At 39.4% G+C, this 25,277-nt stretch overlaps 1 protein-coding gene across 2 annotated transcripts in view; it reads right to left on the bottom strand.

Moving 5' to 3' along the window:
- Nucleotides 1-25,277, bottom strand: part of Chic1 (cysteine-rich hydrophobic domain 1) — a 52,690-nt gene that overhangs the window by 6,966 nt on the left and 20,447 nt on the right. The window contains exons 4-6 of one of the 2 annotated variants that reach the window (NM_009767.2): nucleotides 14,816-14,872; nucleotides 14,081-14,140; nucleotides 6,009-12,667 (exon numbers count right to left, since the gene is read on the bottom strand). In NM_009767.2, the coding sequence (NP_033897.1) occupies nucleotides 12,617-12,667; nucleotides 14,081-14,140; nucleotides 14,816-14,872 (168 nt within the window). In that variant the 3' untranslated portion in view covers nucleotides 6,009-12,616. Of the gene's footprint in view, nucleotides 1-6,008; nucleotides 12,668-14,080; nucleotides 14,141-14,815; nucleotides 14,873-25,277 lie in introns of those variants that run through there. The other variant, XM_006527760.4, reaches the window with a different exon arrangement.

Here is a 25,277-nt window from a genome sequence, read left to right as displayed (position 1 = left end):
AAGGGGCTGCGGGCAGTGGTGACGCACGCCTTTAATCCCAGCACAGGCAGGCGGATTTCTGAGTTTGAGGCCAGCCTGGTCTACAGAGTGAGTTCCAGGACAGCCAGGGCTACACAGAGAAACCCTGTCTTGAAAAAAAAAAAAAAACCCATAACAAAACAAACCAAACCAAACCAACCAAACAAACAAAAAACAAATGCATTTCCTCAGTACGTTGTGTACCTACCTCTTAAAAATTATAAATAAAATATCTTGGCAGGGTAGCTTTTGTGAATACAAGGACTCTTGTCACATGCCATATCTGGGAGCCCTGCTCCTGTTTGATTTGAGAAGTCTAAATTTAACCTATTCTTTTTTTTTTTTTTTTTTTTGGTTTTTGGAGACGGGGTTTCTCTGTGTAGCCCTGGCTGTCCTGGCACTCACTTTGTAGACCAGGCTGGCCTCGAACTCAGAAATCCGCCTGCCTCTGCCTCCAGAGTGCTGGGATTAAAGGCGTGCGCCACCACGCCTGGCTTAACCTATTCTTAATCCAACTGCTGACATCATAGCTTGATTAAAACCTACTATGCTATCTTAAGTGCTATGATAATACAGACAGGAATTTAAAACATGATTTTTTTTTTCTTCTCATGATACCATAATATTTTAGTTGTGGTGGTAAAAGAGGAGTGCTTTCTCCTTTCTGAATAAAAAGTTGAGATTTGTGGACTGACAAATGTACCTTTTCTGGAGACACTTGAATAGCATCCCCAACGTGTACTATAATTTTTAAAAAATCTGGATAATAGGAAACACATTTGCAGAAATAGCATATACTGTACACAAGTGCTAACTAGGTAACAAACGAGGGGACAATGTTACTAGATCTTTTTTTTTAAGATTTATTTATTATATGTAAGTACACTGTAGCTGTCTTCAGGCACTCCAGAAGAGGGCATCAGATTTCGTTACAGATGGTTGTGAGCCACCATGTGGTTGCTGGGATTTGAACTCAGAACCTTTGAAAGAGCAGTCGGTGCTCTTAATCGCTGAGCCATTTAACATGGGGAACCAGCCCAGGAGAAAGCAGTTTGTTGCAGTCAACAAAGCTGAAAAAGGAGTGGAGATCTGAAGACTGCTTTGACATCAGCCATGGAGATGCAGAGTTTGGAGTTTGCCCAGCTGGTTTCCTGCCTTGCTTTGGGGATCACAGTTAATTAAGTTGAATGAATCTCAGAAGAGACCTTGAACTTTGGACTTTTTAACATTGTTGCAACTGCTATAGACTATGAGGACTTTGAAAGTTGGACTAAATACATTTTGCATTATGCTATGTTTAAATATGGCCCCATGTTACTAGATATTTCTACTTACAAGGGCCACACCAATTCATGGACGCAAGACTGCCAGATCCTCTTAGAGAACATTCTACTAAGGACACAAATACTTCATTTTTCAACCTAGTTCCTGAGTTCCCAGAGCATCCTCTCTATGTTCATAGAGCTCTATCTGCCTGCACAGATTTGCACACCATGTGACTAAGATGCAGGGTATCATCAAGGGGAAGCAAGAAGACCTTTCTGATTCCATTAATGGTGGGTGCTTCAGGTTAACGCATGAGCTTTGCATCTAGGGCACTTAAAGAACTGGTAAAGATGCACAATGTTGCCTTACAATGTTAAATAATGTGAGCTTAAAAATGGAGACCTGGGAAGACCATTAAAAAATAGTGAAACTGTTCACTTGACAGTGTAGAAGTGGAAATTCACACTGCCTAATACCTCACAGTTAGTAAACAGAAAAACAAGGCATTTGGATACAGGATAAATTTTGGGTTGAAAGTTTTGTGGATGGGTTATCCTGTATCCAAATGCAGGTACAGGGGATGGAGAAGAGACTGAGGAAATGACCAATGAATATCAGCCCAACTTGAGACCCATCCCTGACACTATTAATACTCTGTTATGCTTGCAGACAGGAAGCTAGCATGATTGTCCTCTGAGAGGCTCCACCCAGAAGCTGAGTCAAATGAATGTAGACACTCACAGCTAAACAGTGGATGGAGCTTGGGGACTCTTATGGAAGAATAGGAGGAGGAACTGTGGGTCCCAGAGGGGATAGGAACTCCATTGATAGACCAACAGAGTCAACTAACCTGGACCCAAACCATACACAGGCTGGACCTAGGCCTCCTTTTCATATGTAGCAGATGTGCACCTCAGTTGTCATGTGGGTCCTGAACAACTGGGGCAGGAGCTATCCCAAAAGCTGTTGCCTGTCTGTGGGATATGTTCTTTTAGCTGGGCTGCCTTGTCAGGCCTCAGTGGGAGAGGAAGCACCTAGTGTCACAGAGACTTGATATGCCCAGGGAAGTGGAAGGAGATACCCAGGAGGGGCCCCACCCTCTCAGAGGAGAAGGGGAGAGGGAGATGGGGGAAGAATTGTGGGAGGGGGTTACCAGGAAGGGGGCTGTGAGTGGGATGTAAAGTGAGTAAAAAAAATGTATAACATGAATAAAAGAGCTTGCTTTAATTAATTTGGCTCTGATGATCTGAGTCGGTGGCCTTTCTCCTCCCACATTTGGGATTAACAGTAAGATTAAATAAACCCTTAAATCAATCCCAGTTTTGGTCTGATTCCTTCTTTCCCGGTTTTCCCTTTTTGCAACAGGAATGCTTTGTGTCATTGTGCTTTGGCAGTATGTAACTTGTTTTTGATGTTTTAACTGCTTAGGTAGAGCTGTGTTTTTAGGAGGCTTTGGACTGGACTTTTGAGCAATACTGAAACAGTTAAGACTTTAGGGATTTTTTTTTTTTTTTTTTTGGTTTTTTGAGACAGGGTTTCTCTGTATAGCCCTGGCTGTCCTGGGACTCACTTTGTAGACCAGGCTGGCCTCGAACTCAGAAATTTGCCTGCCTCTGCCTCCGGAGTGTTGGGATTTTAAAGGCGTGCGCCACCACCGCCCGGCGAATTTAGGGATTTTTACGGACTGAAAGCATCTTGCTTTATTGTTACCCAGCACCCAGACTCATAAAATGGCTGCCACTGACCAGGTATAGTGGCATGGTGCATGCCTGCGATCCAGGCAAGTTGGGAATGTTAAGGCAGAACACTGCCTGTGAGTTTGGGGCTAACCTGGTGGGTTTCAGGCTACCTTGTGTGTGACTGTGGTCTGGCCACCTTTAAAAGAAGTAACAACAAAACAAAGAGCAGAGAACACCCAAAACCAAAAAGTAAAAAATAAAATAAAATAATTCCTTAAAACAACCCCCTCCCCCAAAAAACCTTAGGCTGTTACTTTTTCTGTATTTTTAAAAGAATTGAGAATGGAAATTGGTAAAGGAAAATGAGTTTACTTATAATTTGGACAAGGCAGGGAAAGAAAGATTCATTGTCTCTTCCTTGTCATGCGGAAATTCAGGGTTCTCAGTATGGACTCAGTCTTGTTAACAAAAGAATCTAACAAAAGAATCACAGGTAGACACGGTGGTGCATGCCTTGAATGGAGCACTTGGGAGCCAGAGGTAGGTAGGTGTATCTCCGAGGCCAGCCTGGTCTACATAGGGAGTTTCAGGCCATGCAAGGATATATATATTTATTGTAAGTCAGTGTTCCCTCCACCTCTTCCCCCCAAAAGGACAGACCAAAAAAAAAAAATTCAAACAATAACAAACAATAAAACTCCCACAGCCTAGCCTCAAGAAAAAAACAGATAGGCATACAGAGGATGCAAGCTGTCAATCTCAGCAGTTGCCAGGAGGAGGGAGAGAAAAGAGAAAGAGGAAGCCCTGCTTTTTGAGTTAGGATCCAAGGTGGCATGTTCAGTAATAATGCAGGTTGACAAGAATTTGTAGGATGGTCTCCAGGCCCACCTGGATTAATTATTATTATTATTTAAAAAATTATTGACTTCCTGTGTATGGATGTATGAGTGCCTGTGTAAATTTATGTGCACCCCAGACCCATAGTGCTCTTGGAGACCAGAGAGTACTGGATCCCCTGGACCTTGAGTTACAGGAGGTGGGAGCCACTTGATGTGGGAGCTGGGAACTGAATATGAGTCTTCTGCAGGAGCAATAAGCCCTCAACCACTGAACCATCCCTCCAGCCATGGGCTAACTGTTGAGGGTGGAGACGCTAGTATGCTCTTTTTCTAATCTTTGGAGTGATCAGAATGTCAGTTTCCACCTAGAGCCAGAGGCAGAGCTCAGAATCCATTCTTTCCACCGGGAGGAAGTTTAGCTTTCACTTAAAGGAACTCTCCACCCGGGCAAGAGAACTTTAAGTTGTAAATTGGACGGGGCAGGCAATGGGAGTACAGGTGAATAGAGGACCACGCCAGAAAGGTCCATCCACAAGGCTACTAACCCTATCTACCTAACAACAGCATTAAACTTGGAAGAGGTGAACAGAAAGCAGCAGATACACATATGGTAACCTGAGCATGAGGTAAGCTGTTAGAATAGTGGGAAATCTCTTCTTCCACCAGCATGGGGTTACTGGGCAAGTTTGAATTGGTGGGGCTCCATTATTTTAGGGCTCCTATTTTACTGTGAGATGGACATAAACCCTTGGAAGTCATCCACACCAATTTTTTCTAGACTTTTCCAATACATTTGTTTCTATTGTGTTCTATGTGTTTTCTCTGTTTTCATTTTGTTTTTTGAGACAGGGTTTCTCCATGTAGCCCTGGCTGTCCTGGAACTCACTTTGTAGACCAGGCTGGCCTCAAACTCAGAGATCCTCCTGGTTCCACCTCCTGAGTGCTGGGATTAAAGGTGTGCTACACTACTGCTCAGCTTTTCAACTTGCTCTTTTCAAAGAACCACTGTCATTGTCAACAACTTCCACTGACAGAACTAGGCTTATTTTTATGTGCTCTGTGTATGTGTATTTTTGAGAGTTCATGTGTGCCTATGGAGGCTGGAAAGCTGAGCTCTGAACTGCTGAGCCATCCTTCTAACCCTTATTTTGCTATTTTCGATGAATTTTGCAAAGGCATTTTTTAAAAAATCTAGTATAACTGGATTAATCACCTGAATACAACTTAAGTAGAAGATGCTGATAAGGAGTAACTTGCTGGTAAGACGCAGGACTTGCTAAGCACTTTCATATTTCTACACTCTACGCTTAAACATTTATGTTTAGTAAGATCATTCAAAAACAGCTTTCTACTTAGCCATATGTCAAACACTGGGTACAATGAAGGTTCCCAAAGCCAATAAATGGCATGAATTACTACTTATACAATCAGACACAATACTACTCAATGGGAGGAGAGGCAATATGCAAAGTGTTGTCATTAAAAGGAAGCTTCAAGTAATAGTGATCTCTACAAAGTGATTTATCATTGTTATCAGTAGTTTCAGCCCTGATTATTAGCCCCAGCTGGCCTGGAACTTGCTATGTAGACCATGCTGACTTTGAATTTACTATAATCTTCCTGCTTCAGGCTCTGGAGTGCTGGGATTAGAGGTCTGTGCCACTACACCTGGCTTGTTGAGTTATGGTGTTCGATTGCTACCAAAGGGGGTTGAGAATACGTTTGATGATCACCATCATAGCAACGTTTTCATAAGGCCTAAACTTGTGTAAAAATTAATATAAATTAACTTTATTATACAACATGACAAATTGTGATCTGGAAGTGTAAACCAAATAAACTCTCCTTTCCTTTTTAATCCCAGCTCTCAGGAGGCAGAGGCAGGCAGATCTCTTAGTTAGAGACCAGCCTGGTCTACAGAGTGAGTTCAAGGACAGTCAGGGCTACACAGAGAAACCTTGTCTCAGAAAAAATTACATTTAGGTATTTATTTGTGTGTGTGTGTGTGTGTGTGTGTGTGTGTGTGTGTGTGTTATATGAGGTCAGAGGACAACTTGTAGAAGTTAGATTTCTCCTTCTAACATGTGGGTCCTGGGGATCAAACTCAGGTCACCTAGGCAACAAGACTTTTACCATCTGAGTTACTGTATCTGCCCCTAAGTAATGATATTATAATGATGAAAACCTAAGGAAACTGAGACGGTGTGCCCCAAAGCCACACGGTTCAACTCAGTACCATGGGTTTGTACTTTATTGGAATTTGCATCCTGAGAATAAAATTGTATCTGACAAGTGAACAACGACAGAAGCAGCAGTGGGAGTTTCAGAGGCAGGTAGCCTTCTTTTGGCACAGCTGTATATAGGTTGAGTTCTTCCAGGAGAGTCAGTCCTGGACTCCAGGGGGAAGAGGAATTCATTCCACAGGCTACATAACACTACAAGATGCATGAATGTTCTTGGTTCGACAGACATAGCCACTATGATTCTCTTCTGGGAAAGCTGTTCCAACAGGAATCCTTGGCCAAAATGGAGAAGTTGTTTCATTTTTCAATCCAATCTTTAGAACAACGCCAGCTCTATCTGGATGTCCTTGCAGTAGAAATTCACACTTATATATAATTAGTCCAAGGACAGCAAACTAGCTTGTAGATTATATAATTTCAAACATTTGTAACTTGTTCCAAAGTCCTGGCATTAGAACAATTTTCAACTATTTGCTTACAATAAAAACAGAAAAGCAGGAAAACTATGCCAAGATAAAAGCAAATCAAAGAAGCAGGAGTAAAAGGACCATTTGAGAACTTATTGCCTTGATTACCATACAGGCTTTACACATAGAACTACTTTCAGATGCTGAGAAACTGTTACTTAGACTAATGCTAGAACATGACACCAGAACACTGCAATCCTGTACATTTGCAATCCTGTGTGTGTGTGTGCATGGACACACCCCACTGAATCAGTTCAGTTCTAGAGTCCAGAGACAAACCAAAACTGAAGGCAAATTATAATCTGAATTTATAGCTTAATCTAGTCAATTCTCATTTATTTTCTCTCTCTCTCTCTCTCTCTCTCTCTCTCTCCCCCTTGCCCCCAATCATTCAGGACTAGGACACAATGTGTTGAGAGGCCAAATAATTTTAGTTCTTCTTAAAAGTGGCTCCTAACATTTTCATTATATGGATCTCTAAATTCCTTCCCCATTTTCAAGTATATATTAAAGTACACTTAAGGACAGCTTTCTCATTTCTATTAATTACAAGCACACTTCCATTCACAGCTTTTAATCAGTGTCAGTAAGCATGTCAATAGACAGAACAGGAAAGAACATGAGCAAAATGCATGGTGATTCCATGTGTTGTTTGGCTGGTGTAGAAGGAATGTGATAGGTCAGTGTGTGGCCTTTAGTGTTATGTGAATTAATGATTCTTGAGAAAGGCTCAAGGCTACTTTCCACTGCTATTTTTCATCTACTCTAACCTGAGGGCCACTAGTTTACACCCACCTGCTTTCCTCCCTAAATCAAGTATTAATATAGTACAATCACTCATGTTTAACAAATAGGGCATTAGCAACAAAAATGACTTGGGAAAAAAATTGAGTCAGAACACTCTGTAGGATGTTACTGAGAAAGAAAACATAATGCAGACTGAAAGTCACATCTACGTAGAAATTATATAATCATGCTATCCAATATTTCTTTTAGTCAGCTTCTAAGCACACAGACACATGAAAAAGACCCTCAATTCCCCTGTGAGGTAGGTCCAGAATATTGTCCCCACTTCAGCAATGAGGACATGAGGTACAGAGGAATTAAGCAGCAGAGCTAGGAATGAAACCAGAAGTGACTTGGGTTTGAACTTTCATGCCATTTTCCTTTCCACCGAATTTTCTAAGTCCGTTCGGATAGATCCTTTTGGTGAGCAGGGAACTTGGTGAGACACTGAAGGAGATGTGAAATTGAGCCTGCAACTCTTCACACAGTCTAAGCGGATACCAATGTCACACCTGATACCAACTGCGTAGTCAGATTCCACATGGCAAACAGAGATCCCAGCCCCTCCTTCCTAGGGAAACTACATTCACTTTTATCAGCACAGAGGGAATAAGGTCTACCAGGCATTGGGTTCTTTGAGTGTGTTTTCACTAACACACATCAACTAGCAGCCAGCCAGCAAACTGAACTCAAACTGTGTGCAAGGCACTGTGAGTTTCCACCAAGTGCAGATCCGAGAATAACCATTTTCACACACTGCACAGCAAAGATCTTCTGTGGCTTCTCAGAACCACAGAATGGTAACTAACCTCTCATTTCCTGTCTAGCTCAAGGTTCAACCCTCTACTTTTACAGAGGAAAACACTGACACATAATTTAGACCACTTGCCTGGGGCCACAATATTAGATAGTTTCTTCATTAAGTCTGACTTTGACAAAATTCACAGAAAATGGAACATATTCTCAGGTTGCCATCATCAAAATAAAAAGGCTGGCTCAGAATCAGGTGAGTGGAAAAGCTGGAGCAAGATAAGAATTATACACATACATACATACATATATACACACACACACATATATATACATACACACTCACACATGGAAGGATATACTTATAGATACCCTTCTATTATTTTTAGCTCACAAAGTATATGAACAAGTATTAATAAACTTATTCTTTACCACGAAAAATTTCCCAACAGTTCACCACTCAAGGGAACCTGAATGATTTGATAGTTGTAAAATAGACCTTTTTTTTTTTAAAGAAGCAGACTTAAGTCCAATTATAAGTATAATTGGACTTAATTTCAATGAATTGAATACTTCCAGTCAATTTAGGAAAAAGTATTTCCACTATGTGAAGTTAGTCCAATGAATCAGATGAGTGTAAATTCTGTATTTGCTTAGGACATACAGTAAACTCAAATAAAATATTGTTTGGGGTCTTTGTGTTCAAGTAATGGTTTATTTTTAAGTGGCAGCTTATCTGTAAGCAAAAATGAAGGTGCTAAGGATTTGTAAAGGTCTCACCACATTTGAAAATACCTAATTGTTGTTAGGCTTACAAATGGTATTGAGCTCTCCTAAAGTTATCAAAGGCAACAATAATTCTCATTAAAAATGGCAATGCTGGGCACAAATACAGTTTAATTTCTGAGATATTAATGTTTACAGGTCATGTTAATATAAAAAATGGGGAATTATTATTATTATTATTATTATTATTTTGGTTTTTCGAGACAGGGTTTCTCTGTGTAGCCCTGGCTGTCCTGGAACTCACTGTGTAGACCAGGCTGGCCTCAAACTCAGAGATCTGCCTGCCTTTGCCTCCCAAGTGCTGGGATTAAAGGCTTGCGCCACCACTGCCTGGCTTGGGATATTTAATTCTTAAGTGAGTTTTGGTAGGGTCTTCAATCAAAGACAGTCCTTCCAGAACTGTGTTAAATTCTATGCTTATTAGCATTAAAATCATACCAATTTTTAAGTGCCTGGTCTATTCTGTGATATTTTGTCATTAATATACAACATTATTAGAAGATAAGTAAATGGATTTAAATAAGAGAAATATAATAACCTAGTGCTATCATGCCTACTTGAAAAGAAGCATTTCTAATCATTATTAATTCATTTATTCTGCTTCCTTCTACATACCACGTTATCTTTGAAAAAGACAAGGCACTTTCCCATCTATTTCTAAAGTTACAATAATCTTTTTCCTAAATTAACATGGGGTAATGTGGGAAACAAGTAGAGGACATGTCTGAGACAAGGGCAAGTGACATTTGCCCTTATTTTTATTAATAATATAGATGCTACTGGCCTTTTACATAAGCTTTAAATTGACCAATTGGATCAATTTATTAAACCATAATCTTGGATCAAATGAGAAGTAACAAAAACTAACTTCCTTTCCTTTCCTTTCCTTTCCTTTCCTTTCCTTTCCTTTCCTTTCCTTTCCTTTCCTTTCCTTTCCTTTTTTCTTGAGACAGCTTGTAGCCCAGGCTGGCTTCAAATTCACAGCAATTCTCTTGCCTTAGCCCCATAAATGCTGGGATTCACTAATTTATGGGGTATAAACCACCATGCCAGGCTTTTCAGAATAAGAAAAAAAAAAAAAGTCCTTTAAGTTGAAATCTCAAAGCCTATAGAGATTTAGAAGCTTTGGCAAAATGTTATTTCAAAACTTTTTTTCCTTTGGAAACTACCATGGTAATAAAGGAGTATTATATATCAACAAAATTATTCTCTTTTTTAGTCAAAAATAACTTTCACAAAATACTTGGCTAACCCAATAGAAAAATACAAGTTACATTCTATCCTGAGGTTAAAAGAAAAGAAGTTTGGAGGGGAAGGGTTAGCATTTGCTGTGACTAATTTCAATGAAAAGGAACTTCTTCCCCACTCAAACTACCAGTCACATAAAAAAGAAAAGTAACGAGAAAACTATCACCTGTCAATCAATATACTGAACAATAAAATAATACAGTTATTAGTGAGGAGTTCAAATTGATATGACATGTAATGATAAATATTTTAAATGACAAATACTATTGTAACTTGAATGATACTTGGTCACTTTCATATACAATCTATTCCTGTCTTAATATTTGTTTCATGGAAACAATTCATTACACTTCTTGATTTTTTTTTTTTGAACAAAATGAAGTGTGATTTGTACATGGCAGAAAAAAATTCCTATGATGACTATTTGGTCAAATTCTAAGGCTACAGACGAAATGTAAGATTGCTGAGGATTGACATTCACAAGTAATTTTTTTACCAGTGAGAATTAAAAATTCTATATTATGATGGAAATCAATTTTGGTATTAAAACACCACAGTATGAAGCATAAATCTGATGACATTAGCTGAAACATAAGACATAGATATGTTTTTCCCTGACCTTAGCTATAAAACAAGACATTGGGTATGCATTTTCAAAGGCTTCCTTCTTATCTATAAAAATACACCTTCAATTTTGCAGCAGGCAGACATATTTGCAGGCATACATAATATATTAGAACTTAGAGATCTGGGGTGGCTGGGTGGCTCAAAAAGATTTTGTGCAAACCATTAGAGCCACATATCAAACAGGATGTCCTTCCTCTTTCCACCAAGGACTAAGGATTTCAGATTAGGCATAACTCTTAAAAGTGCCTTAAAAAGGCTTGACCTTGTTAAGCTTGTTCCGTTCACTGAGATGAGCTTACTTAAAAGCAGTTAAGAATAGAAGGACAAAGAGAATAGAATGTATGTCAGTCACTGCAAATTACAAACAATGCCCATATACAGGCATTCACTTGCAGTTGAATTAATGTGATAGAAAAACATTTATTATATTATATTATAATTTCAAATTATAGTAGAATCAAAGTAGTAACATCACTCAATTTAATTATGGAAAAAACCAGAGAAATATGCATGTATCAATCAAAAAATGTGGCCAATTTACAAACGAAAACAATTTTATCTAAATTTTACTTGTCTTTCCTCAATAATTTATAAGTGTTTAAAAAAGATCCCCAATCAGACGGCTGAAACTGTTTTCTCAACTCTGACTAGCCTACTATGTAGGTAGAGCTTCTCTGTGCTCTTTCTCAATGTAGGATACAGGAACTTCAGAAGAGGATAAGCCATGGCTTTCACGGAGGCCTTGATACCTCACATAAGAGGCAAAAATCTCAAGACACTTTGTTTTTTTTTTAAGACAGGGTTTCCCTGTGTAGCCCTGGCTGTCTCAGAATTCATACTGTAGACCAGGCTGTCCTGGAACTCATACTGTAGACCAGGTTGGTCTTGAACTCAAAGAGATCTGTGGCCTCTCTCTGTCTTCTGAGTGCTGGGATTGATTAACGGTATGTGCCCAGCTCTTAAGACATTTAAAGACTGAAATCTTGTGTACCTTCAAAGAAGGGAAAGGAAATGAGAGCTAGTGAGGCTGTAAGATGGGGGTGGAGTGGAGGAGAAATGGAAAACAGTGAAGTAAATGGAAAAGAAGGTTCTTGGTCTCAGGTGTGATGCCTAAGATCTGAAGTAATGATTTCAATTTTAATCCACTTATTAGGAAGGGCACTCCGCCCCACACCTGAAATTTAACATACTCAGTTTGGCTTTGCCACAAAACAGCATGTTAAAGGTCTCTACATTCAACAGGATGCTTACAAACATCATTCATAGTAAAATCTATGTGGAATTGTTGGCAATACATTGATAATAATAATACATTCTGTAAACCATGGCATACCACATTTTACATTATGCAAAGAGACAATATTTACAAGTCTTTAGGAGTTTAAATATTTTATCCACTAACATAAGTGACAATTTAGCAAAGTGCAGGAGGAAACCAGTGCTATTAATTGCATTTTCTTTAAGAGCAGAGTAAAACCATTTCTAAAAGCTACCAAAAGCTTATTTGGGTGTGTCCAGTAAGGGATTACAGAGCATTAAATAGCCTAGAAAAATGATGCATATTTAGAAACAGTGAGTATGAAAATCATAAGGCAGCATGCTCAGAACAAGGTTTTTGTTTTGTTTCTTTAAACACCAGCACTGATGTTTTTAGTGTTAACGATAAATACGGGTATATGTTTGCATTTATTTAAAAATTGAGAGTGCAAAACACAAGCCTCATTTAATAACAAAAAAGATGTGCAAATTTTCTTAAATTAACACAAATAAAAGAGTGAGAAGAATAGTCTACTGTTGTAAAGAATAAATTGAACACAGCGAAGGAGACTGTCTCCATTCCAAGATCATCTACAAGGCACTAAGGGTAGGAAATGACAGATAACACAGAAGAGACTGAAGAAAACTCCTCAGTCGGGTCGGAATATGGGGTATTTTGGTAAGAATTCTATTAGTATTACCTGTAAAATAAAGACAGAAAAGAATATATTGACAAGATATTTTTCATTTAATGTACATAACCCACAAAATCTTGTTGAGTACCACAGGACTGCATTTTCATCGTGGATTACAGGGAGTGATTGAAATGCAAAAAACAGTTATTCAAAGAATTAGGTTATGACCAAACAGGCCTCTTGTTTCCAAATCAAACTGGCAGCCAACCCTACCCACTAGAACTAACAGTTGTTATTGCCTGATTTATGACAGACATTTGCCAAGAGGCAAACCCTATTACAGTTTTATATCCCGTACCTTTTCTTTCAGCCAAGAAGAAGAGGTTAAAACTACTTTATATAGATTAGAAAAAAATATTTCTGTTTTTGTGAGACAGGGTCTCAGGTCTCACTATATAGCCCTGGCTGGCCTGGAACTTGCTATGTAGATCAAGCTGGCCCCACACTTACCCATTCACCTGGCCTCTGTTTCTAAGAGCTGGATGAAAGGTGCAAGCCACTTCTATTATTATGTTCTTCTATTATTGTTATGATGAAGGCAGGTCTATGTACCTCAGGCAGGCCTCGACCTTGCTATGAAGTCAAAGATGACCTTGAACTTCTGGATTACAGGCTTAGAGTGGTGCTGGGGACCAAACTGAGGGTTCTAGATGCTGGACAAGCACTTTTCTGATTGTACTATGCCCTCAGCCCTTGGAATGTTTAAATGATAAACACTGGAAGTTTGGAAGGTTCAGGATGCTGAACAGATCATATTGTTTATATGTGGTTTTATGCTTTGTGACTAAGGCTACCTATTTTCTTTCATATTTGAAAAGTTTTTTGAGGTGGGGTTTCATTATTTAGCCCTGGCTGGCCTGAAACTCGCAGGGATGTGCTCACCCCTGCTTCTCAAGTGCTGGGATAAGAGGTATGTACCACCGCACCTAGCAGGATTTAGCCTGTATCAAATCTATTTTGATAGATTTTACTCATTCAATAGTTTATTCACTCCAAGCTAAATGCCAGCCAAATTAAAAAAAAAAAAAAAAAAAAAGCAAAAAGCAGCCAGGGATGTGAGTCCAAAACTGAGAGTGAATCCCTACATAAGTTTTTTGATAAGCTTGCACCTCAGTGGATTTTGCTAGGCAGCAGCTGTTCTTACTGCCATATGTTATATAGTTTGTGTCTGAGGTAACAGAAATGAAGGGTATGGAACATTTTCAGCTGAGCACAGGAGCTCAGACTTTTCAAAGATGTAAATGATCTCCAAACTCCGGAGATACTTTAGGTTGGCCACAAAGCAAAAGAAAATGAACGGTGGCCTCTGCACCCCAACTGACAGAAATCCGGGCTGAGAAGCTAAAAGGCACAATTAACAGACAGCAAGCACAAGGCGTAAAAATCCAAAGAATGCAATTAAAACAGCTTCATACTTACATACTCCATCATATTGCTAGTTTCACATTTCCTTTTAGTCAGTTTCCAGTGCAGAGCAAGCTAAAAAGGTAAGAGTTTTGGTTAAGAATTCTTCTATCTTTGGCTAATTATATTTGAATATGTCACTAAAAGTACAATCTAGGCTGCTTGAGATAAAACAGTACCTCACAACCCTTATCAAGAAGACATACTAATGGGCTGGAGAGATGGCTCAGTGGTTAAGTACACTGACTGCTCTTCTGAAGGTCCTGAATTCAAATCCCAGCAACCACATGGTGGCTCACAGCCATCTTTAATGGGATCCAATGTAATGAGGTCTGTCTGACTCTGAAGAGAGCTATTAGATATAATAATAAATAAATCATAAAAATAAAAACTAAAAAAAAAGGAAAAAATTCTTTTTTTTTTTTTTTTTAGATTTATTTATTGATTATAGGTAAGTACACTGTAGCTGTCTTCAGACACTCCAGAAGAGGGAGTCAGATCTCTTTACGGATGGTTGTGAGCCACCATGTGGTTGCTGGGATTTGAACTCTGGACCTTCGGAAGAGCAGTCGGGTGCTCTTACCCACTGAGCCATCTCACCAGCCCGGAAAAATTCTTTTTAAACAAAGAAGGCATACTAGTAACTGAGGAATAGTCCATTAGTCGATTCCTTTGTGGACTTAGTACTTACTTTTTCAATTTGATAATGCAAACATATGAACGGAGCACTTACTTGCCTACATGTCTTACCTTGTGGTATAATCTGTTATTTTCCCATTCTAGTAACTTCTGAATCGATCTTCTGGTCTAAGAAAAAGGATCAAGATTCTGTGATAAGAGGAGCTGAAGAACGTTATAAGCTACATGTGTCTGTGTTTTTCTGTTTTCTTGTAAGGTACAATTAATTTCTTCTCTGGTTTTTCTATTATAAACCAGAGAAAAGGCAATATATTTGAAAGAAATTGTCAAAAGCAAAATAACTCTTTGGGTGGTTACTATATAGGTAGAAAAGGAGCTCTACCTATCCATCCATCTATCCATCAATGAAACTTTAATTTATGCTTTTCCAAATGAAGGACGCAAATAAACGGTATGTGGCTATGCACTGGACTGCTATGAAAGTTGAGCCACAGTGCTAACACACAACAGCAGCAGTTGTAGACCCAGTACAGTTGTTCATAAACCTTTCTCACAACTACTTTTTCAATACAGATACAGATACAGGCTGAGTTCCTCCAGGCAAACCCTTTTAAGATGCAAGTATTTTGTAGGGACTTAGAAAAGTAGAGCTTTTAAAACCATTCTAAGATTACCAGGAATTTTTTATTCTTATTAGAAATTTTAATAAGTTTCTGATTAAAAATAAAGAAAAGCCAGATGTAGCACACATCTGTAACCCCACCTTTAGGGAGGTGAATCCCTGTGAGTTCTGGGCCAGTCAGGAGTCACAGCCACACTGTGAGATCCTGCTTCAATATAAATAAAAAGGATGGAAGACAGGAAGGAAGGACTCAATTGTAAAACAATTAAAAAGAAAAATCAGTAGAAAGGTGAAAGACCTGTATTTGGTTAGGCTTGTCCACGCTGTTTCAATGCAACAGAGAAAGAATATCCTAAAGTTTGTATGGAATCACCCCCCCCACACACACACATATACACCCTCCACCCCTACCCCAACCCCATGACCCAAAGAACCAAAAGAATCTTGAGAAAGAATGAAGGTAGAGATATTACATATCCTGGTATGAAACTATACTTGAAAGGATAATCAAAACAGTATGACACTAGTATAAAAGGCAGGTATATGGGGCTGGAAAGATGGCTCAGCAGTTAAGAGCACTGACTACTCTTCCAGAGAACCTGGGTTCAATCCACATGGTGGCTCACAACCATCTGTAATGGGATCTGATGCCCTCTTCTGGTGTGTAGGAATACAAGCCAACACAGTGCCCATAATATATAAAATACTGAAAGAAATAAAATTTGTATATGCTAAAGAAGGATAGATGTGGTGTCCTACACAGTATTAAAATAAGACAGGGCAGAAGACTGGGGTTCAGTTTTTAGTACCTATATTGGGACGCTTACAACCATTTGTAATTCCTTTTTTGGGCTCCATGAGTGCTAGCACACATGTACACACACACACACACACACACACACACACACACACACACACACACACACACACACAGAGGCATGCACACAAGCACTCGTGGAAAAATAAAAACAAAACAAAAGAACAAAAGAAAATCAAACCCCTCCACAGATATATAGACAAATAGAACAGAACGGGGAGCATAAAAGTAAACCCAGCCACATACTCAACTAAATTTCAACAAGATGAGCAAACGTCTACAGTAGGGAAAGAAGGGTAGGTTCTTGAATGGTGTCAGGTAGCTGGATATATGAAGAGTGAAGTTGGCCCTAGCTTACATCATACAAAAATTAACTCAGAATGAATTAAAGGTTTAAATATCAGCCCACAACCCATAAAAATTCTTTTAAAAATATCATCTATCTATCTATCTATCTATCTATCTATCTATCTATCTATCTATCTATCTATCTATCTATCTGATATGGGATTAATTTCCAAAACACATAAAGAAAGCAACAAACGACAAAAACAGCAAGGAACCAGTCCTATAGTGGAGGAGGAAAAAGGTCTCTAGGCCTTTGCCTTAAGCTGCTCTAGGCTTTTGTTTCAGGTCAAGAGGGTAAGGAAGGAACCAGCCATTTTGGAAGTTTGGCGCCTTAATTATGTAGTCCTGGCCCCTCTCCCTATCTGTCTGTCTATCAGGGAATCTGTCTAATTCCGGGTCCTCAATACAATGATATATACATTTGTAGGACACTCTGAAGCCATCTTTTTCATGGTCAGACAGTGTTTGCTGAGACCAGCAGAATCCCGGATGTGAGGAAGTGGGGGGAAGGGTGAGATATGCATTTAGTAGGGCAAGGTAGCACCTTTAATCCCGCCACTCCAGCGGGAGGCAGAGGCAGGAGGATCTATATAGCAAGTTCCAAGACAGCCAAGTCTACACAATGAGAACCTATCTCAAAATAAGTAATAAAGAAATGTGCATAAATATCTTTCCACCAGGTAAGGATGGTATACACCTTTAATCCCAGAACCTGAAGGCAGAGGCAAGAATTTGAGGCCAGCCTGGTCTACATACTGAATTCCAGGACATCCAGGGATACACAGAAAAACCCTGTTTGAAAAAAAAACAAAACAACAAAACCCAAAACATTTTAACTTTCCTCAGTGTTTGGTTTTGTTTGTTTTGCTTGTAGTCACTTCAGTTGTTCTGACACAAGGTGGTGCTCTAAGTCCAGGTGTCCACTACAGTCTCTGCAGTTCTCAACTTGTGACTTGCGACCCCCAACACTAGATAGCCTGCATATTAGATATTTACATTGCAATTCCCAATAATGCCGAAATTACAGTTCTGAAGTAGCAACAAAAGTAATTTTATGGTTGGAGGTCCTATCATTTAGGAAGGTGGAGAACCGCTGATCTAGAGCTTTATAAAGCAGGAGACTGGTAAGGGAGGAAAATGGCATGTTTGGCAACTTGATTAACTAAGGGTGAGTGCAGCCCTCCACGGTAGCTAATAAATAATGAAGCCCTACTAAAACCATATCACTCATCAAACCAGATTTGCATTTATACACATGCACTGAAAAGGACAGAGGGATTTTGCCCTCTGTGATTTTTCAGGTGCTGTCTACCATTTTTGTTTTGTTTTTTTGGTTTTTTTTTTTTTGGGGTGGGGGGAAGACAGCTGTTTTTCTCACTGGTCGGAAACTCACCAAGTGGGCTAGGCAGCTCCGGTCTTTAATCCCAGCACGGGAGATGCAGAGGGAGGTGGATCTTTGGGAGTTCAAGGCCAGCCTGGTATATAGATCAAGTTCCAGGACAAGGGGCTACTTAGTGAGGCCTTTCATGTCTTGGGGAAGGGAGAAGAGAAAAGATTAATGAAGCTAAAGCTTTACTAACAGAGTAAGAAAGGAGCAGATAAAAGTTAGTAAGTACTTACAAAAGTGATAGAGGGGCTAGCAGTTTTCATCTCATGGACTAGGGAAGGAATAGTCTTTTTTATTAGATATTTTCTTCATTTACATTTCAAATGCTATCCCAAAAGTCCCCTATACCCCCCCCCCCCCACTGCCCAACCCACCTACTCCTGCTTCCTGGCCCTTGCATTCCCTGTACTGGGGCATATAATCTTTGAAAGACCAAGGGCCTCTCTTCCCACTGATGGCCAGCTAGACCATCCTCTGCTACATATGCAGCTAGAGACACAGCTCTGGGGGTACTGGTTAGTTCACATTGTTGTTCCACCTATAGGGTTGCAGACCCCTTTAGCTCCTTGGGTACTTTCTCTAACTCCTCTTTTTTGGATGTGAGTACACTGTAGCTGTACAAATAGTTGTGAGCCTTCATGTGGTTGTTGGAAATTGAATTTTTAGGACCTCTGCTCACTCAGTTCCTGCTAGCTCTGGCCTAAAGATTTATTTATTATTATACATAAGTTTACTGTAGCTGATTTCAGATGCACCAGAAGAGGGTATCAGATCTCATTATGGGTGATTATGAGCCACCATGTGGTTGCTGGGATTTGAACTCAGGACCTTCGGAAGAGCAGTTAGTGCTCTTACCTGCTAAGCCATTTCGCCAGTCCAGGAAAGGAATATTCTTAATAACTTTTTTTTTGCCTGTAGATTGATCATTAGCATGAGATGGAATAATTATTTGAAGGAGACAAAACTCATTCAAGGAGAAGAAGCAATCTGAATGAGTCTATAGCAAGCAAATTAAATCACGGGCTAGAGAGAAGCTTAGTGGCTAACATTTTCTACTCTTTTTTTTTTTTTGTTTTTTTGAGACAAGGTCTCACTATGCAGCCCTATATAGGGGAATTATTTCCACAGTACTTAAATCAAATAAAGATAATATACACAAATATACCTGTAGGACAGTGGTGGTGCATGCCTGTAATCCCAGCACTCAGGAGGCAGAGGCAGGTGGATGTCTATGAGTTTGATGCCATCCTGGTCCAAGTTAGCCAGGACTACACAGAGAAACCCTGTTTCAAATAACAAAACCTGTCTCAAATAACAAAACAAAACAACAACAAAAATCAGCCAACCAACCAACTGGGATTTGAAAATCAATCAGACTAGCAACTTTAAAGAAAAACTGTGCAATCATACCAATATATTCAGGGAAGGCTTTTGATACAAAGAAACACATTCATGATGAAAAACCATGAGTGAACCCAAAGTAGGAAGGAACTTCTTCAACTTGATAAATAATATACAAAAAGCATACAGCTAAATTTATAGCTAAGATCACTCATGTGACAGCTGAGGGCCATAGCCAATATTCCTATTAAAAATCACAGTGACTGGCATAGCTAATGTCATATGACACGAAAGAAAAGACAGAAAGAATGGGGCGTGTATTTGGTTGTTCACCGTCATGTAACAGTTTACTATAGAGCAGGTAGCTTATGAAAAGCAGATTTTACTCAGAGTTATGCTGGCTAGAACAGTAGTAAAAGAAAAATAACTAAATCTGAGCGTAGAGGGCAGGAGAGATGGCTCAGCGGTTAAGAGCACTGGCTGCTCTTCCAGAGGTCCTGAGTTCAATTCCTAGCAACCACATGGTAGCTCACGACCATCTGTAATTGGATCTGGTACCCTCTTCTGGTGTATCTGAAGACAGAATACTCAAACACATACAAATAAATAAATATTTTAAAAAGAGGGGATAGTTAGGCATGGTGGCACATGCTTTTAATCCCAGTATTTGGAAGGCAGAGATAGGTAAATTTCTGTGAGTTACAGAACAGCCTGGTCTACAAAATGAGACAATATCTCAAAAACAAAACAAAAACAAAAGCCCAAATAGCAACCCCCAAACCAACAGCAAAACAAACAACAAAAAACTCCAAACAAACAGGGTAGAGACATGAGTAGAAACCTCTACAAAGAAGATACACAAATGGCAAATAAGCTTGTGTGCTTGTGTGCATGTGCACATGCACGCGCGTGCACAGACACACACACACACACACACACACACACACAAATCTGTCCAATATCATAAGACTTTGTAGAACTGGAAATCAAACCAACAGTGAAATACTGCTGAACATGTTTTAGAATGCTCAAGATCTAAAATATTGGCAACACCAAATGCTGGGGATGATGACCTACACAGAAATCCTACTCACTTATGCTAGGAATGTGGAATGGTATTGACACCGTAGCAGTTTAGCAATTTCCTTCAAAACTTCCTGATCAGCCACTGTGCTTTTTAAAGAGGTTGTGAAACATCTGGGGAAGAAGGCATGGCTTGTGGGGGTGGGTCACTGAAGTAATCCTTTGAAAGGTTTTAGCCAGGCCACACTTCTGACTGGAGTTCTCTGCTTTCTGATTAGCCATGACTTGGATGAGCTACAAATTCTTGATGCCACAGACATAATAGTAGCCTGTCTCGATGGACTATATTCTTGAAATCATGAACCAAGCTAAGGCCTTTGTTCCCTACGTTGCATTTGTCAGATATTCTACCACAGAACGTGAAAAGCGAACAAGACAATACTTCACTACAAAAATCCGTTCTGGATTTGATAAGGAGACATACTGCTTTGCTACTACTGTAATAAAACACCATGATGAAGGTAACTTGAGGAGCTTATTTGGGTTTACAGTTCCAGAGGATTAGACTCTGAGATGGCATAAGGAAGGTGTGGTAGCAAGGACAGGATGCTGAGGGCTGACTTGAGGGCTAAGCATGATACAGAGAACTGGGAATGAAAGCTTGAAGGCCACCTCCTGCTGACATACTTCCTTTAGCAAAGCCTGGTCTCTAAAACCTGTCCAAACAGTGTCACCACCTGGGGTCCAAGTATTCTAACATCTGGTCTTATCCGGGGATATTAAAATTTCAAACCACACTAGGAAAAAACAGGAATGGGAGTGGGCAATGAAAGAATGCCAGATTAAAAAAAAATAGCAAAGTAGAAAAAAACAATCAAATCTTTCCGTCTTATGAGCTGAATCTGTTCTCTGAAAAAACAAATCCACATTGAAATCCTGCCCCTCAGTACCTTGGAAAGTAAAAGAATGGAAGGAGATAGTTCAGTACAAATGAGGTCTTACGGGTGTACTGTGCCTTGTTGTTGGACAAAGGGTTTCAGGCTATCATGGCACTTGCTAGGTAGCTGAGGTTGGCATTTATGTCCTGATCTTCCTGCCTCTACCTCCTCACTGCTATGATCACAGGCATGAGGGGTATGACTGGTATTTTTATAGGAAGAGAGGATTAAAAATCAGACATGCAGAGAGAGAGACTTGTGAACATATAGAAACAAGACTGTAAATTAACTGTCCAGAAAGACTCAGAAGAGCAATCCTATTAGAGACTATTTATTTTGTCGTTTTTTTAGCAAAGGATAGGGTCTTACTCACTATGCACTCCTAGTGTGGCATTTACTTCTGCTGCATGTGGATCCAGATGTAGAACTCTCAGCTCCTTCTCAGCACCATGTCTGCCTGCACACTACCATCTTTCCTGCCATGCTGATAATGGACCTGTAAGCCAGCCCCAATGAAATGTTTTTTTTTTTTTTTTTTTTAAGAGGAAGTCATGGTGTCTGTTCACAGCACTAGCAACCCTAACTAAGACAGGACTCCTAGCTTCCAGAACTGTGAGGAAATACATTTTAGCTGGTCAAGTTACCTAATCTGTGCTACATTGTTACCAAAGCATCAGGAAACGAATACATTGTTATTAGTCACCTTAAAAGTCAATAGATTAAACTCTCATTTAAAATGTAGATATTTTCAGACTGGATTAAGACCATGACCCATCTATTATATTGTACATGGCACTAAATTCAGAACTAGGGACACAAATAGATTGAAAACAAAAGGACAAGAGCTGGCGAGGTGGCTCAGTGGTTAAGAGCACTTGTTACTCTTGCAGAAGACCTGGGTTCAGTTCCCAGCACCCACAGGGCAGCTCTTAACTGTCTATAACTCCAGTTCCAGGAGATCCAATGACTTCTTTTAACCCCTGATAGTACCAGATATGCATGTGGCATACATACAATCAGGTAAAATACTCATGAACATAAAATAAAATAAACCTAAAAAAATTAAAAAGAAAAGGCTACAAAAAGATATTTCATGACATATTAAGCAAAAAGAGACTCTGGCAGCTATGCTAATTAATATAGGACACAATAGACCTATAAAATAAAAAGAATAAAAAGAAAAGAACATTTAAATGAAAACGACAGACTACACACACACACACACAAGTTAATCTGTTCAGGCAGAATAACAAAAATGGCATACCCTGTTTTGTGGTTTCTTTTTAAATAATAGCCACTGAGTCAGATGTGGTGGCCCTAGCACTTGGGAGGCAGAGGCAAGTAGATATCTGTGAGCTTGAGGCTGGCCTGGTCTACATAGCAAGTTCCAGGACAGCCAGGGCTGTTAACACAAAGACATCCTGACTCAAAAACCAAAACCAAAAAAAAAAAAAAAAAAAAAAAACCAAAAAAATAAAACCCCCCAAAACAAAAAACCTCAACCAAACAAAAAATGAAACCAAACAAACAAAAAGCTCCAGAAATTTATGTGGCTTCCAATTTAGTGTTATAAGACTTCTGAGTGTATAAATGAGTGGAGCTTTGATTCTTGTGCCTTCTTTTGGGCTGTTTTATTTCTGTTTGTTTGCCTTGTCCAACTTCGATGTGATAGTTTTTGTTTGTTCTTATTGTATTTTATTTTGTTATATATATTTATTATCTCTTAGAAGCCTGTTTTTTTTCTAATGAGAAACAGAAAAAAAGTGGATCTGGATATGAATGGAGGTGGGGAGGAGCTGTGAAAAGGAGAGGGAGGGGAACCATAATCAGGATATATTATATGAGAAAAGAACCTATTATCCAGGGGCTGGTGAGATGGCTCAGTGGGTAAGAGCACCCGACTGCTCTTCCAAAGGTCTGGAGTTCAAATCCCAGCAACCACATGGTGGCTCACAACCATCTGTAACAAGATCTGACTCCCTCTTCTGGAGTGTCTGAAGACAGCTACAGTATACTTACATATAATAAATAAATAAATCTTTAAAAAAAAAAAAAGAACCTATTATCCATTTTCAATAAAAGGAAAAAAACCCCAAGAGTTTTATATATATACAAAAACAAGGAGAGACAGAGATAGTGATGGAAAGGCAAAGGAGGTAGAGGATGTGAAGAGAAAACTCTCTCTGGCCTTTTCATCTAAGGGCAATAATCCCATAAAGACTTCATCTCTTGTAAGGTTAGAGGACTGCAACATAATGAATTTGGTGAAGATATATAAACATTCAGTCACTAGCAATATAAGCCGATTGATGAGAGGATAAATCTATGAAGAAGACATAATCATTATAAACATACATGCAATGATCAAGAAACTCAAAAGTACGTTTAAAAATGAACTACACTAAGGTGAAAATTAGGTAATTCTATAGTAACAGAGACTTTGATATACTACTTTCAGTAATTGATAAAGCAACTATGCAGCTCAATAGAGAAACCCATAAAGGAAGAAATTAAACGCCATACTCTGAAGCAATGAACCCACAAGCAAACGGAGAATACTGAATGAAAGCCGACTATTACATGGTATATGTACAGGGCATAAACTAAAGCAGTCCTTGGAAGGAAGCAAAACTATGAATGACAGTAGTAAGAAGGCTGCTCTCAAATCAGTAAACTGATTCACACCTTATGGACCTAGTAAAAAGAACAAATTAAATTAAAGGCAAAAAAGAAAAACAAATAGGAGCCGGGCAGTGGTGGTGCACGCCTTTAATCCCAGCACTTGGGAGGCAGAGGCAGGTGGATTTCTGAGTTGGAGGCCAGCCTGGTCTCAGAGTGAGTTCCAGGACAGCCAGAGAAACCCTGTCTCAAAAAAACAAAAACCAAACCAAACCAAACCAAACCAAACCAAAAAAACAAACCTCCGCTGGAGAGGTGACTCAGTGGGTAAGCGCACTGACTGCTCTTCCAGAGGTCCTGAGTTCAAATCCCAGCAACCACATGGTGACTCACAACCATCTGTAATGAGATCTGATATCCTCTTCTGGTATATATGAAGAGAACAACAGTATACTCACATACATATAATAAATAAATATTAAAAATCCACAACAACAAGACCAAAAACAAACAAAAAGATAAAACAAAAAACCCTTATGAAGTAAAGCGGTTAGCCAGTAAAGCTGACCAGAAAATAAATGGGGGACCGGGAGCATACTCATTAGTCTTTAATATTACTTATAAACACAAATATTTCTTAAATATGGCTATGAAGAGATAGTGGCTAGGCTGGATGGTGGTTGCTCATGCTTTGAATCCCAGCACTTGGGCAGGAGAGGCAGAAGAGTCTCTGAGTTTGAAACCAGCCTGAATTACAGAGTGAATTCCAAGATAACTAGGGTTACACAAAGAAACCCTTGAAAAGGCCAGAAAGCCAAAAAAGCCAAGAAGAAGAAGAGGAGGAGGAAGAGGAGGAAGCATGCACCCAAAGACCTGGATTCCATTCCCAGTACTGTATAAACTAGGCATAGCAGCACTATAGTAGTCTATATAATCCTACCATTCAGGAAATAGTGGATGCAGGACTGAAGTTCAAGGCCATCTTCACCTACATAGTGAATTCAAGGACAGCCTGGGATATGAAACATGGTCTCAACAAACAAACACACATACGCATACACACACACACACACACACACACACACACACACACCTCCCAAAAGGTTCAAAGGCAGGCTACATTTAAGTTCTAACATTGTATGGAATAGTTTCATGTCTTCTTAGCACAAGAGCACACAATATATTTTGTGAAAGGCACAAATAAACTGCTTGAATACAGCTCACAGATAGAACTTTGTGTCTTTCACACAGGCTTATTCCTTTTCTGTATGATATGATGTATCCATAGGGCTTTCATTTTATTCTCTTTTTAAAAAATACTTAAATTACGAGCTGAAGAGATGGCTCAGTGGTTAAGAGCACTGGCAACTCCTCCAGAAGACAAGGGTTCAATTTCCAGCACCCACATGGAAGCTCATAACTGTCTGTTACTCCCATTCCAGGGGATCTGACACCTTCAACCATCATGCAAGCAAAAT

This window comes from Mus musculus, chromosome X (genome assembly GCF_000001635.26).
Source record: "Mus musculus strain C57BL/6J chromosome X, GRCm38.p6 C57BL/6J".
Classification (NCBI taxonomy): domain Eukaryota; kingdom Metazoa; phylum Chordata; class Mammalia; order Rodentia; family Muridae; genus Mus; species Mus musculus.
The sequence above is the reverse complement of the archived record's forward strand: the minus strand, read 5'-3'. Positions and strand labels throughout refer to the sequence as shown.